At 43.1% G+C, this 16,501-nt stretch overlaps 1 protein-coding gene and 1 long non-coding RNA gene across 3 annotated transcripts in view; one reads left to right on the top strand and one right to left on the bottom strand.

Moving 5' to 3' along the window:
- bmp5 (bone morphogenetic protein 5) overlaps positions 1-4,076 on the bottom strand; it is a 148,615-nt gene extending 144,539 nt beyond the window's left edge. The window contains exon 1 of one of the 2 annotated variants that reach the window (XM_072251092.1): positions 3,255-4,076. In XM_072251092.1, the coding sequence (XP_072107193.1) occupies positions 3,255-3,663 (409 nt within the window). In that variant the 5' untranslated portion in view covers positions 3,664-4,076. The remainder of the gene's footprint in view (positions 1-3,254) is intronic. The other variant, XM_072251093.1, reaches the window with a different exon arrangement.
- On the top strand, positions 3,271-15,997 carry LOC140193921 (uncharacterized). The gene is made up of 3 exons (XR_011884998.1): positions 3,271-3,634; positions 4,358-4,676; positions 15,493-15,997. It is a non-coding gene; the product is annotated as an uncharacterized lncRNA (long non-coding RNA).
- The last annotated feature ends 504 nt before the right edge of the window (positions 15,998-16,501 follow it).

Raw genomic sequence — 16,501 nt, 5'->3', positions numbered from 1 at the left:
CGGTGACATATACTGTATGTACTTTGGTAATAAATTTACTTTGAACTTTGAAATTCTTCTCCATAGATGCTGCCTGACCTGCTGAGTTCCTCCAGTATTTTTGAGTGTTACTAGGAAGCTCGGTTTTCAAGCGACTCAGGCAAGATGTTATATTTCAAAACTCCAAAGTAATTACAGACCTGTCAGTGATTTCAGTGAGGATTAGGGAATCGCCGCAGAAGCTTTGATATTTAGAGGGTATTATCAATTCTTACAAGTAAATGCTAGTCATCTGTCTTTGTAGAATCGGCTACTCTGATTATAATGAGTGACACTAAAGAATGCAGATGGCCCCTTAAACTACTGGAGTAACAAAAGTTCTTTTAGCTTAGGGGGAAATAGGATTGCAACAAAATTAAACTCCACTTCACATCGCCCCCACCTTTACTGGCAGCAGTGGAGAATTCATGGGAAATAATTAGAAGGGTTTGAAACTGGGTAGTTGGCGTGAATTCTCCAGGGAAGCCTTTATTCGTGCTTCATAATTGACACCTTGCAAACGGGTTTAATTTAGGCCAACATAGCACGCTTTAGTCCAGATTATCACAGAACATCTTTTCCAAACCAGCTAAATTAGGTATAAGGAAACGACTTGTGAGTTGAAAGCATGCCAGCGGAATCCAAACAGACCTGTGTCTACAGTGCTTGCTGCTTGCGGAACCGTCTATCAGTGAGGCTCCTAATTAAAGAGAGTTGTTTGGACAAAACACTGACACCGATGTCGCTTCAGAAAATAGCGACTTCTTGCCAAGTTACTTCAGTAACATAATATACGCTCCAACTGGGAACGCATAGTGAGCCGGTAATATAAAGGCTGTCATCTCAAAGAGATACAGTGTAAATGGATTAGATCAAGCATTTTCTTGCCTCGAGATCTGCTGTCTGAATTGTGCAAGGATCCCTAAAATATAAACTCAGGAGCCACTGTATTAGGTACACCTGTACACCTGCTCATTAATGCAAATATCAAATTAGCTGATCATGAGGCAGCAACTCCATGCATAAAAGCCTTGCAGGCATGGTCAAGGGCAAAGAGATGTTTGGTCCATATCTCAATGGGGAAGAAATGTGGATGGTTTGCAGCAACAGAAAACCACAAACATACACTCAGTGGCCACTTTATTAGGTATGGGAAATACCTAATAAAATAGCTGAGTGTAGTTAAAAACACCGGATCGAGTGAAACTTGGCTGTGTGGATACAGAATTGGTTTGCCCTGAGCAGGCACAGGGTGTTCGGAGATGGAATGTATTCTGCCTGGAGGTCGGTGACCAGTAGTGTTCCGCAGGTGATCTGTTGTGGGACCCCTGCTCTCTAAATGACATGGATGAGGAAGTGGAAGGGTGGCGTAGTAAATTTTGCAGATGACGGTGAGGTTGTGGATAGTCTGGAGGGTGATTGCAGGTTGCAGTGGGACATCGACAGAATGTAGAGCTGGGCTGAGAAGTGGCAGATGGTGTTCAACCCGGAAAATGTGTGAAGTGATTTACTTTGGAAGGTCTAATTTGAAGGCAGAACTCAGGGTTAGGGGCAGGATTCTTGGCAGTATGGAGGAGCAGAGGGATCTTGGGGACTATATCCGTAGTTCCCTCAAGGTTGTCGTGCAAGTTGATAAAGGTTGCTATGGTGTATGTTCGATTTTCTACACGATACATATTTATTTGGGTTTCTGCGTTGGGCTCTGACTTCGAGGCGAATTGCTCTGGCATTCTGGTTTTCTTGGACTGAATAAGCCGCTCCTTCTAACCCTGTGACCGCAGCGCGAATTGCTCCGACACGAAGTGGTTGTCCCACGTGAGTGTTACAGTAAATCTGATATTCTGGGGTTCTGTGTAAACCGCCGCTCTGCTCACTAAACGAGTCCGTCGCGATCTCCCTCTAAGATAACAAAGTGAGCAGACTTGTAGGTGGTTTCCCGAATCGAAGACTCCTTTTACAGAACTACCCCGGAGAAAACAAAGAAATCTACGACACAGTTTACATATGCATTCTTTCTCAATTTGCTGACAGCTTCTAAGGAAGTTCGATCACTTATTATTACAAATTACTTTGACAAGAAACGCAACTTCAGTACATCAATTAGTTTTGCTGACAAATGCGTTTTTAAGTGTATACACTCGATCAGCTTGCCAAGACTTCCTACAACAAGATAGGATTCCCCTATATTTTCTAACGGCTTTTCTTCTCAACCCATTTTTTCCGCGGATTCTGTCATTGCATTTGAAAGATTTTGTGCAATACGTAACCGCGTTTTTTTCTATACAGAAAACAACGTTTCGTACTGTTTATGAACAATTTTGAAAACACGTTGAAGGTAATTTTAACTAACACTGTGTGTGTCGCTCAATCGAGGCATCCTCGGCTTTAGCAGCTGGAACTAGCAAACTTCATCGCGAAGTACCTGTTCAAAACTTTTAAGTCGGCAATTATTGAAAATTTCAATAACGTGATAGATAAGCGTTCAAGATACTTTGACGATTTTTGCTTGTAAGAAGCATTTTGTATTCGTCGATCTTTTCGCGCAGGTGCCCAGCCACCCACAATTAAAGGACTTCCTTCAAACCCACTTTGCTCCCGTTTGTTTCACGGGATGTTACCGCTCTTTCACACCTTACATAGACCGTGAGACCTCTGCTCCCATCTGAAGTTCGTTGTGCAGCCATAAACAACGAACGGACGTCCTCACAAAAATCGAGCGGTAAAACACCTCTCGCTTCGGAGGGTGAAGGCTTGAAGGGAAACCGCTGAGTATATTAGAGATGGATTTGGATATAGGTTAGACTAGACTGTGTAGTCAGTGTGCGAGGCGAATAGGTGTGAGACAGATAGGCAGCCGGATGAAGTGATAAACACATAGATCGATCGATAGATAGACGTAAGCACACACACACACACACACACACACACACACACACACACACACACACACACACATAAATAGATAGATAGGTAGATGGATAGATAGTGCACACGTGTGTCTGATAGATTTCTGATCGATTTAAACAGTGTGATAGAGAGAAAGAATAGACCAGTATGTGAACGGGGTCAATTACGTAAACTACCACCTGAGATACTAATTCAAATTTGACAAACTATACTGCATACAATGTAACAACTTTGTTTATCAGTTGACTTTGCGGCCGGCAACGTGAGATGGAAACGCGGCTGTGGGTACGCTTCTAATATACAGCTGCGGGAAGGAGGGAGCTGGTTACCTAGGTTCACGAAGCTCATGACCATGTCAGCGTCGTTGAGGAAGTTGGTGTCGTGCGGGCTGGCGAGCGATGGGCTCTGTGTGGCGAGAGCGGCGCGGTAAGGCACGGCACTCCTGGCCGCTCCTCGCTCCGCCTCTTGCTCGCTGGACATCGCATTGTACAGATCCAGCATGAAGAGCGGCGCGGACGAGCTGTGCTTCCCCACCGAGAAGGGCCGGGGGCGGTGAGGAAGCCCCAGGATGGAGAGTATCTCCCTCTGAATCTCCCTCCTCTCGTGGTTCCGCAGGCGCCTGTAAATGAAGCTGGAATGAACGTGGTGATCGGCAAAATTCCCCTCGGCGCTTCCCAGGAACAGACTACAGACAAGCCACAGTCCCAAGGTGGCCTTACAGAAGCCTAGTTTGTTCATTGCAGTAGTATCTCTCTCGTTTTTTTCACTCGATGAATAAATGAAGTTACACTGGCCGTGATCTACCCCTCGGCTTCCCGCGTTGTCTCCAACCACTGCTCCACTTCCCACTCATGAAGTCCCGATCTGCTCCGGGCGTTAGCTGTCAGCGCTCATTCCGCCGCCTGCGAGTTCCTCTCTCCCTTTCCGAGCGGGATTTCTCGACTGTTGTCGGTGTCACTCCAACAAGGCGCACTGGCGGCCGCGGGGAATTCTCCGCTGGCCCTTCTCTCCTCGCCGTTTAATTAACAGCAGGGCAGGGTATGGAGTGCGTTGGTCACTGAGTGCAGGCTTACTTGACTCCTCTCTCTCTTTCCCTCTCTGAACTGCGCGCTCCGCGCTCTAGCCTCTAGCTGGCGCAAGTACCGCCAATCCTTCCCACCCCCACCCCTCCTGCTCACCCTTTCCCTCCGCACTCTCCACCGTGGGTGCAAAGCCCCGAATCAATCCCGCCACGACAGTCCTTCGCCAGCTACGCTCTTGCTGAGGTATCTTCCTTAATTTAAATGCAAGAGTTTGGAAATCAAAGTAAATGTATTATCAAAGTACGTATATAATAATTGTAACAATAACTTATTTATAGAGCTCGTTTCATACAAACAATGCAGTTGAAAGAGCAAACATGGAAATGAAGGACCATCATCTTTTCTTGCAGGCATTCACAGAATGACAACGAAATACAATAGAGTCAGAAACAGTTACTTCACCCAAGCCGTCACGTCGGGCTGATCAACACCCCCACCCATCGCCACTACTTTATCATTTCCTGTCAGTCACCTTACGTCCAGTTACACACGAGGGATTCTGCCGTTGCTGGAAATCGAGAGTAACACATATAAAATGCCGGAGGGATGAACTCAGCAGGTCAGGCAGCATCGATGGAAAGACGTTTCGGGTCGAGACCCTTCATCAGGACTCTTACGTACAGATGCTCCTGTACTGAGTGTTGCTTCATGTACACACAATCAGGCGATGTATATAAGTTAATCGTATTTACTGTATCCTGTTCTATTGCGTTTTTATGCTGTATCGGATCGGATCATTTTGTGTACTGAAGAATGACAATTGTCAATCTCGTAAATGGAATCTTGAATTTACGGGAAAAAAACTGTACATTAATAAGGACCAACAAAATGGTTAAGTCTTTCAAAAAGCAAGCGATACATTTGTAAGCATTTATCACCTAACGTTAAATGAACTGTTTTATTTCCACGACGCACGGTTTAGTTTCTAATTTATTATTTATTGTTTCTCATCTCAAGCTGGTACGGGCATAGCCAAGCACACTCATTTCTCAATAGCTAGGAACTTTCGGACTACTCTAGTGGCGTTTAGTACTGCGGCTTTCTGAAGATTTGCATAGACATTACTGTGCAGTCCTAACTGTTTAATGCTGTTGTTTCTGGGATGATACTGGTTCTACATATTACTACTGGGGCAATGTATACCCTGGTCATGTTCCAGTCTTTCAAATTCTTCTATTAATTCAGCATATTTCTGGTGATTTTCATTTATTGATTTCTGTAAGTTATGTGTGTTTGGAGTGGCTATATATTAAATAAGTTGTTCTTGTTCGTTTATCCTATAATATTATATCCAGATGGTTATTATGGATTGTCCTATCTGTAATAACTGATCGGTCATAATATGATCTGTGGTATTCTGACTCTAAAACTGGATCGGGCTTGTATTTATAGTAAGGTGTGATTTCATTAATGAATTTGTATGTTAAAGCAGGATCTTCTCTCTTTTTGTATTTGCACAGTCTGTTGTCTTTTGCTCACTGGTTGTCCCCCTGTTGGTGCGGGTTTTCATTGATTCTATTATGGTTATTGGACTGATTGAGTGTGCCTGGAAGAAAATGAATGGCAGGATTGTATATGGCGACATAGATGTATTTGGTAATAAATTTACTTGGCACTTTGGTGAATTTGTTCTAGCAATACTGGATTTTACACATTAACCGAGAGGAGTTCTTCCGTTTGATTCGGGGTTTGCATTGCGTCGCAGCCAGAGCTCCATACAACGGGATCCAAAGTTCAAAGCGCCTATATGTCACCATGTGCTTTCCTAAGATTCTTTTTCTTGCTGGTATTCATAGTAGATACAAAGAAACAAAATAGACTCAATGAAAAGCTGCACAAAGGTGGACCAACAACTAATGTGCATTAGAGGACAATCTGCAATTACAAAGAACAAGTGTTTTATTTGTTTTATTAAATATTCTGTCTCCCCCATCTCTCTTCTGAAACCAGTCGGGGAGCCGGGCCCAGGGAGTGTTAACGTGTGGGATCTCCCTCTTAACGGATGAGGGCGCCGCTACCGCAGCAGAACGCACCGTTTTGAATAGAAACAGCGGGTTAAGTGGTCAGCGGGTCAGGCAGTATCCGTGGAGGAAAAATCGGTTCACGTATTAGGTCGCTGCTGCTCGTTGGCCAGTACTGTCTCGCTGTAAATGAAAGCTGCCCTCTCAACTGTAAACTGATCTGGTGGACGCTGCCTTCAAATCCTGGCCACGCTGCACAAAGGAAACAGAGGCAGGCATCCTGACGTTTATTGCTCTAACACCAGGACAGATGTATGACTGCAGAAGGGTAGAAACTAATGAATTACTTACCCAAACGAGATAATCTGTGGAGAATTGGAGAATTTCCCAAGTCTTTTACTCCTCCACACCACCCCCCATCCCATTTTCTTCAGCCCCCTTGCAATTCGGCAGGTATCCATTACTAAGGCCTCTTCTCATACCAGATACACCCTCCTCTCAGAATCAGGTTTAATATCACTGGCATATGTGGTGAAGTGTGTTGTCTTTGCAGCAGCAGTACATACTAATAGAAAAATAACTCAATTACTGTAAGTATATATATTAAATAATTAAATTAAATATTAAATAGTGCAAAAAAGAGAAATTAAAAAGTATGATCATGGGTTCGATATCCATTCAGAAATCGGATGGCAGAGGGGAAGAAGCTGTAGCTGAATCACTGAGTGTGTGCTTTAGGCTTCTGTACCTTCTTCCTGATGGTAGCAATGAGAGCTAGGCATAACCTGGGTGATGGGGGTCCTTAATGATGGATGCCGCCTTTTTGAGGCATTGCTCCTTCAAGATGTCTTTGATACTATGGCATCTACTACTCATGATGGAGCTGACTAAGTTTACAACTCTCTGTATCTTATTTTGATTCTGTACAGTAGCCCCCTCCCCCACCCCCACAACCCTCACACCAGGCAGTGATGCAGCCAGTTCGAATACACTCCACAGTACATCCGTAGAAAATTGCAAGAGTCTTTAGTGACATACCAAACCTCCTCAGACTCCTCAAAAATATAGCTACTGCTTTGTCTTCTTTGTAGTTGTATCGATATGTTGGGTCCAGGTTAAATTCTCAGAGATGATGACACCCAGGAACTTGAAATTGTTCATTCTTTCCACTTGTTATCCCTCTATGAGAGTTGGTGTGTGTTCCCTCATCTTACCCTTTCGGAAGTCCACAATCATCTTACTGACGTTGAGTGCCAGGTTGTTGCTGCAACACTACTCAACTAGCTGACATATCTCACTCCTGTACGCTCTCTCGTTACCATCTGAAATTCTGCCAACAATAGTTGTATCATCAGCAAAGTTATAGATGTCTTTGAGCTGTTCAAAGTTCAAAGTAAAATTTATAATCAGAGTACATACATGTCACCACATACAACCCTGAGATTTTTTTTCTTGTGGGCATACTTAAACAAATCTATAGAACAGTAAGTGTAAGTAGCATCAATGAACAACAGTGCAAAAGCAAATATAAATAAATAGCAATAAATAACCAGTATGAGGGAGGGAGGGAGGGACGGAACACCGACTCAGACGATGAGAGGCCTGCATCGGACATTTTCATGCCTTATAAGGCACAGGTTGGAAGTATGAAATAACATGAAATGAAAAAGCATGAAATAACAAGATAAAGAGTCCTTAATGTGAAACAATCCCTTGTGAGAACACTAGAAATAGAATGAGTGTAGTTATCCCCTTTTGCTCAAGAGCCGAATGGCTGAGGAGTAGTAACTGTTCTTGAACCTGCTGGTGCAAGTCTTGAAGCATGTGTACCTTCTACCTGATGGCAGCAGCGAGAAAAGAGCATAGCCTGGCTGGTGAGGATCTTTGATGATGGTTGCTACTTTTCTACAGCAACACTTCATGTTGCGAGAGCCTTACTCATGATGTACTGGACTGAATCCATTACTTTTTATAGGATCTTCCACTCAAAGGAATTGATGTTCCCACACCAGGCTGTGATACAGCCTAACCACACAGCCTTGGGTGTAGAGAGATAGAGCAGTGGGCTAAGCATGCACCCCAAGGTGCACCAGTGTTGATTATCAATGAGGTGGAGATGCTATTTCTGATCTGCACAGATTATGGTCTTCTGGTTAGGAAGTTGAGGATCCAGCTGCAGAAGGAGATACGAAGTCCCAAATTCTGGAGCTTTTTAATCAGAACTCTTGGAATGATTGTGTTAAACTCTGAGCTGTTTAACACAATAACAAGCATCCTAACGTAGGTATTTGTATTCTCCAGGTGATCCATGAAGAGCCAATGAGATTGCATCTGCTATAGACCTATTGTGGTGATAGGTAAATTGCAATGGGTCCAGGTCCTTGCTGAGACAAGAGTTCATTCCAGCAATAACCAACCTTTCAAAGCATTTCATCACCATAGATATGAGTGCTACTGGATGATAGTCATTAAGGTGGCTCACCCTGCCCTTCCTGGGTATTGATATAATTGTTCTCCTTTTGAAGCAGGTGGGAACTTTTGACTGGAGTATTGAGAGATCAAAAATGTCTTTGAACACCCCTGCCAGCTAGTCGGCACAGGTTTTCAGATTCCTACCAGGTACTCCATCAGGGCCCGTTGCTTTGTGAGGGTACACCCTCTTGAAAGACAGCCTGATGTCAGCCACCAAGACAGAGATCACAGGGTCACCGAATGCTGCAGGGATCCTCATAGCTGTGGTCTTATTCTCCCTTTACAAGCGAGCATAAAAGGCATTGAACTAATCTGGGAGTGAAACGTCACTGCCATTCATGATGTCAGGTTTCGCTTTGTAGGAAGCAATAGCCTGCAAACCCCGTCAGGGTTGAGGTGCATCTGATTCCGCCTCCAACCTCGTTCAGAATTATTCCTTCGCTCTTGAGATAGCCTTCTGCAAGTCATACCTGGTTCTCTTATACAGACCTCGGCTGCCAGGGTTGAATGCACAGATCTTGTAACTACCATCGGGAAGGAGGTACAGGAGCCTAGGGATAGAACTCAAAGATTCAGGAGCATACAGTTTCTTCACTCCACCATTATATTTCTGACAGTGCATGAACCCATGAATGCTAACTTATTCCTTTTTTTGCACTATTTATTGTGGTAATTTATAGCAATTTTCTGACTTTGTCTTGTACTTATTAAGATTCAGATTGGCCTTATTTGTCACATATACATCAAAACATGCAGTAAAATGCATTGTTTGCGTTATCAACAGTCCGAGGATGCGCTGGGGGCACCCCACAAGTGTCGCCATGCTTCCAGTGCCAACGCAGCATGTTCAAAACTTACTAAGCCTGAATAACCCAGAACTCTTTGGAATGTGGGAGGAAACCAGAGCATACAGAGGAAACCCATACAATCACAGGTAGAATGTACAAACTCTTTACAGACAGCGGTAGGATATGAGCCCAATCAGTTACCGCTGACACTGTAATGTGATTGAACTATCTGCCCTGTTACTATACCACCCTGATGAAGGGTCTCATCTGAAACTTGACTCTTTATTCCCTTCCCTAGAGGCTGCCTGACCTGTTGAGTTCCTCCAGCATTTTGCGTGTGTTCCTTGTTTGGAATTCCAGCATCTGCAGATTCTGCTGTGTTTAAAATTTCATGTCATCGAAGTCAATGGCAATAAATCTGATTCTGACTCTTTTTCAAGGGCTCTACAACTCATGTTCTCAAAATTATGTATGATTTGTTTATTTATTTTTGTAACACAACATTTATTTTTGTATTTGCACATTTTGTTTTCTTTTGCACATTGGTGGTTTCTCCATCTTTGCTGGTGTGTACTTCTTCATTGATACCATTGTATTTCTTTGCATCCGTGAATGCACACAAGAAAATCAATCTCAGGGTAGTAACTGCTGACATACATGTTCTTTGCTAATAAAGTCATTTTGAACTTTAAACGTAAAAATTTGATTCTGATTATTCTCTTCCTTTAACACACGCCAAATTCGCCACATGGCTGGCATTACTGTTGTCATATGGGAAGGCCTGTCATTTGTCTGATTTCTTTTGTATGGATTTCTGTTTTTCACCAGGTTAAAGTGTAGCAGTTTATTATCAGTTTATTATTATAGTGGGTGCTGACATTCAGAGAAAAATGCTTGCATGCCTTCCAGCCAGATCAGGCCATACATAAGTACATCCAGGTAATAAAAAGAAGTTGATACAGAATATTCACATCTTCATCGAAAGGATGTGAGAAAAGGAAGTCTTAGTGAGAAAAGGAAGTCTTAGTGAGAAAAGGAAGTCTTAGTGAGAGTGCAGAGGAGATTTACCAGGATGTTACCTGGACTAGAGAGACAAGGACAAGCCCATAGGGCCCATCAAATCTGCTCTGCCATTCCATCTTATCTTATGAGGATAGGTTAAGTGAACTGGAGCTTTTCTCTTTGGAGTGAAGGAGGATGAAAGGAGACCTGAGAGAGGAGTGCAAGATGATAAGAGGCATAGATTGAGTGGGCAGCCAGAGACTGTTTCCCAGGGCAGAATCCGTTAATACCAGGGGGGCATAATTTTAAGATGATTGGAGGAAAATATACTGGAGATGTCAAAGTAAGTTCTTTACACTGAATAGTAGGTGTGTGGAACACCCTGCCAGAGTTGGTGGTAAAGGCAGATACATTTAAAGGCATCCATTAATCTTGCGAGACCATGGATCTGCACCTGGAAAGTCTTCACTCTCCAGGACGCAGGCCTGGGCAAGGTTGTATGGAAGACTGGCAGTTGCCCATGCTGCAAGTCTCCCCTCTCCATGACACCAATGTTGTCCAAGGGACGATACAGCTTGGCACCAGTGTCGTCGCAAAGCACTGTGTGGTTAAGTGCCTTACTCAAGGACACAACATGCTGCCTCGGCTGGGGCTCGAACTCACGACCTTCAGGTTGCTAGTCGAATGCCTTAACGACTTGGCCACGTGCCCACACTCAGATACATTAGGGGCATTTAAGAAACTCTTAAGTAGGTACATGGATGATAGCAAAATGGAGGGCTATGTGGGAAGAAAGGCTAGATTGGCTTTAGAATAGATTAAATGGTCCTTCCGGACCTTCAAGCCAAACCTTCCAGCAACCCTTCGATTTAATCCTAGCTTAATCACAGGACAAATTACAATGTCCAATTAACCTACCAAATGGTGCACCTTTGGACTGTGGGAGGAAACTACAGCACCCGGGGAAACACACGCAGTCACGGGGAGAATGTACAAATTCCTTATCGGCTGCGGTGGGAATTGAACCTGGGTTGCTCGTACTGTAAAGCATTGTGCTAACCACCACACTACTATGCTGCCCTCTCTCAATGGTTTGAATGGCCTAATTCTGCTCTGATGTCTTATGGTCTTGTGGTCTCATAGTCCAATGCTCTCCTTCATACCCCTAATGACCAGTGTGGGCATGGTCCTTGATTTTGTTGATGTCGCCAAGTTTACACCAGAGTCATTGTCATGGACAAGGCTAGTACTTATCATCCATCCCTGTTTGAAAAGGTAATTTTGGTTACAAAGGTAACTTCTGTCACTGTGACCTTTGTAACACAAAATAAAAATAATGCAGATGCTGCACTCTGAAATAAAGGAAGAATTACAATTCATTATGCTGGAAGTGCTCCAACAGTTCACATTGACAACAAGTTCATGTTTAAATTCAAGTTCATTGTCCATCAACTGTACACAGGTATACAGCTAAATGAAACAACATTCATCTGCGAACAGTGTGCAAAACACAGTACATATAACACATAAAATATTAACCCAATAATATTAACAGATAACAAAAGTATTTTGTAGGTGTACAAGTTGACATAAGGTGCATGTATGGTATACAGTTAAATATACACCAGTATAATGCCACTGGCGCTGTCATGAAAATGTGTACTGGGTGCTGGCAGAGTGTTCAGAAGTCTCACAGTCTGGGAAAGGAGCTGCTACCCAGACTAACAACCCTTGTTTTTATACTGTGGTACCTTCTGCCTGACGGTAGAAGGTCAAAGACACTGTGAGATGGGTCTAGACAACATCTCCTCCACAAGCACCAGCAGCATAGGTGCACCACAAGGCTGTGCGACAAGCAGCCTGCTTCACTCACCTCACACCTAAGACAAAGACAGGTTCCCAGACCAGTGTGGGTAACTTCACTCACCTGAGCTCCGAAAAGATCCCACAACCTGAAAACTCATTTTTCAAGGACTCATGTTCTCAGTATTTTTTATTTTCTGATTTGTTTTTTTGTATTTGCGTGGTTTGTCTTTTGCACATTGTTGTTTGTCACCCTTTGTCTGTAGTTTCTCATTGATTCTATTGTATTTCTTCGTTCTGCTGAGAATTCCTGCAAGAAAATGAATCTCAAGGTAGTGTATAGTGCCATATACATACCTTGATAATACATTTACTTTGAAACTTTGACCATTGAAACAGTACTTGGATGTTCCTGTGTTTGGAAGCTCATTGAACCAAAGGGGATAACTTCGCTCAACTTCACTCACCCTCCCATCACTGAAATATTCCCACAACCTATGAACTCACTTTCGAGGACTCTTCATCTCATGTTCTAGATATTTATTGCTTATTTATTTATTTATATTATTATTATTATTATTATTTGTTTATTATTGTATTTGCACAGTGGTTGAACTCCCAAGATGATGTGGTCTTTTATTGATTCTGTTATGGTTATGATTCAATGCATTTATTGAGCATGCCCACAAGACAATGACAGGGCTGTACATAGTGTGTGTGTGTATATATATATATATATATATATATACACACACACTTTGATAATACAGTAAATTTACTTTGAACTTTGAATTTAAAACATGTGCTACACCTGTCCTTACACCTGCTCCCCTACCTCCATTCAGGGCCCCAAACAGTCCTTCCAGGTGAGGTGGCAATTCACCTGCTGGTCTGTTGGGCTCACCTATTGCATCCTGTACTCCCAGTATGGACTCCTCTACATTGGAGAAGCTTGATGCAGATTGGGCAATCGCTTCATCGAGAGCGTTTGTTCTGTCCACCACAAACGACAGGCTCTCCCTGTGGCCACCCATTTCAATTCGACTTCCCATTCCCATTTTGACATCTGTCCATGCCTTCCTCTGTTCCCATGATTGGAGGAGCAACACTTCATATTCTGTCTAGATCACCTCCAATCTCATTGAAACCTAACGAATGTTGAAAGGACTAGATAGGGTGGATGTGGAGAGGATATTTCCTATGATGGGGATATCCAGAACTAGAGGACACAGCCTCAAAACTGAGGGGTGACCCTTTAGAACGGAGGTAGAGAGGATTCTTTTTTTAGCCAGAGTAGTAAATAGCATGCCCTGCCACAGACTGCGGTGGAAGCCAAGTCTATGCGTATATTTAAGGCGAAAGCTGATTGTTTCCTGATCAGTCAGGGCATCAGAGGATATGTTAAGAAGGCAGGTGTAGAGGTTGAGTGGGATTTGGGCTCAGACATGATGGAATGGTGGAGTAGGGTCGATGGGATGAATAGCCTAATTCCATTCCTATGTTTTATGGTCTAATCTGACAGCATGAACATTGATTTCTCCAACCTCCGGTAATTTCTTCCCCTCCTTCTTTGTCTCTTTTTCCATTCCTGATTCTGGTTCCCCTCTTACTCCTTCTCTTCCCCTCACCTGCCCACTGCCTCCCTCTGGTGTCCCTCCTTCCCGTTCTTCCATGGCCCACTCTCCTCTCCAGAAGACTATTGCACCATGTGACTACAGGGGCATAATTAGGCCAATTGGCCCATCGGGTCTACTCCACCATCCCATCAGGGCTGATTTATTATCCCCTTTAACCCCATTCTCCTGCCTTCTTCCCGAAACTTTTAACACCCTGGCTAATGAGAACATTTCCTGGAACAAGGCAACAGCAGTAATCGAAAGGTTACTCTGGGGAAATTCAATGAGCAAGATGAAGACCATCCTTGTTCAAATTTTTAAAGATTAGCTTTACTTGTCTCCTATCAGATTCCTTCTTTTTTAGCCCTTTACCTCTTCCACCTTTGACTCAACTTCTTACTTCACAGCCCCTCCCACATCCACCCAGCTTCCCCCTCATCTGATCTCACCCATCACCTGCCAGCTTGTGCTCCTCCCACCTCTCCCCGCTGTCCTTTCCAGTTCTGAAGAAAACACCAACTGTTTATTCCTCTCCATAGAAAATGATTTTTCAGAAAAATATGAAGTAATAAAATGGTGCATTGATAAAAACTGGTAAGAATCAATGGGAACCTTGTTATAATTTGAGTTCCAGATACTGGAATGCCTGGAGTATAGGCAGTGACAGGTCCTGGTGAAAGGTCTCAGCCCATATCGTCGACTGTTTATACCCTTCCATAGTTGTTACCTGACCTTCTGGGTCCTCCAACTTTTTGTATGTGTTTCACAAAGCCTCCCATTACCTGGCATTTTAATACTTCAGCAACACACAAAATGGTGGAGGAACTCAGCAGGTCAGGTGGTGCCTATGGAGACCTTTCAACAGGACAGAAGGAACCTCTCACTTTCTCCAAGGCTTCTCCAAGACACTTCATCATCTCAGCCTGAAACGTCAACTGTTTATTTCCCTCCATAGATGCTGCCTGACCTGCTGAGTTCCTTCAGCATTTTGTGTGTGTGTTGTTCTAGTACTCAATTATATTGATTTGATCACAGGATAGGTGAGAGTGGGACGGCCCAGCATTGATTGGCTCTCTCTAATCGCTCCCAGAATGTGACATTGCTGGGTCATGTGTGGGCCGTCCCAGCTGAGGACAGGGATACAGGAGCCTCAGGACCTGCACTACCAGGTTCAAGAACAGTTATTACCTCTCACTCATCAGGCTCTTGAACCAGATGGGATGACTTTACTCAACTTCACTCACCCCAGCACTGAACTGTTGCTATATCCTATAAACTCACTTTCAATGACTCTTCATCTCATGTTCTCGATTCTTATTGATTACATATTTATCATTATTATTGTATTTAATTTTTATATTTGCACAGTTTGTTGTCTTTTGCGCATTGGTTGTTGACCGTTCTGTTTGGTGCAGTATTTTGTTGATAATATTGTGTTTCTTGTTATTTGCTATGATTGCCCGCAATAAAATAAATCTCAGGGTTGTATGTGGTGATATACCGTATACGTACTTCGATAATAAATTTACTTTGAACTTCCTTCCTCAATAATATTGGTGAACTAAATGGGTTCATTGTAACAATTTGGTATTTTATAATTATTGTTAAGACATTGTTTTGTCTTAAATCCAGACTTATTTAATTACCAAGCTGCCAGTCTGGGTCATGAACACGTGCCTCAAATGCACAACCCCGAACTGTGCACGTAGATTTATCTGAGAACTACTACAATGTCCCAACCACCCAGGGCACATCCCTAATCATTACCTCGGTACAGAGACACCATGTAACACTAGACCATCTTACATGACCTACCTTTCTAATTGTGTTCTTTCTTGTACAGACAAACTTCTATAGACGCACAGTGGAGAGTATCCTATCAGGTCGCATCACAGCCTGGTGTGTAAACGCCGATGTCCAGGAATGGAAAAGTCTCCAGAAAGTGGTGGATAAAGTCCAGTGAATCTCAGGCAAAGCCCCCGCCATCACTGAGCACACTTACAAGGGCATCCACAAGAAAGCAGCATCCATCATCAAGGAGCCCCTCCATTCAGGCCATGCTCTCTTCACACTACTGCCATCAGGCTTGAGGTTACAGAAGCCTAGGGTCCCATACCACTGGGTTCAACTGTTCAGGAACAGTTATTATCATCCAGCTATCAGGCTCCAGTACTACGTGTCAGTATTTAGTCAGCACTTCTCTGAATTGGTTTATAACATACAGACTCGCTTTCAAGGACTTTTTACAACCCATGTTCTCAGTATTATTTTTATTTGCAGTTTATCTTCTTTTACACATTGGAGATTTTGACAATAGATGCCTGTGAGGAAATTAATCTAAAAATAATGTATGGTGACATATAAGTACTTTGATAATAAATTTATTAATTTGATAAATGTATTTAATTTTGAAATTTAATTTATGTTTCTCTTTTGAATGTTTTTTTAAATTTAGATATACAACACAGAACAGGCCCTTCTGGCTCAATGAGCCACACCTCCTAGCAACCTACCTATTTAACCCTACTCTAATCATAAGACAATTTACTTTGGCCAGTTAGCCTGCTAACGGGTATGTCTTTGGACTGTGGGAGGAAACCGGACCACCAGGAGAAAACCCACACACTCACAGCAAGGATGTACAAACTTCTTACAGACGGTGTCACAACTGAACTCTGTTCTCCAACACCCTGAGCTGTCATAATGTCACACTAATCGCTAAACTACTGTGACACCCATTCTGTGATCCCCTAGTTTGATAAGATGTCTCTTGGGCTCACAATCTACCTCTCCATGGCCTTGCACCTTATTGTCTGTCTTTCTCTGTGATATTCCCTTATTGCTGACACAAG

This window comes from Mobula birostris, chromosome 2 (assembly GCF_030028105.1).
Source record: "Mobula birostris isolate sMobBir1 chromosome 2, sMobBir1.hap1, whole genome shotgun sequence".
Classification (NCBI taxonomy): Eukaryota; Metazoa; Chordata; class Chondrichthyes; order Myliobatiformes; family Myliobatidae; genus Mobula; species Mobula birostris.
Note: the sequence above shows the minus strand (reverse complement) of the source record. Positions and strands in the feature narration are given on the sequence as shown.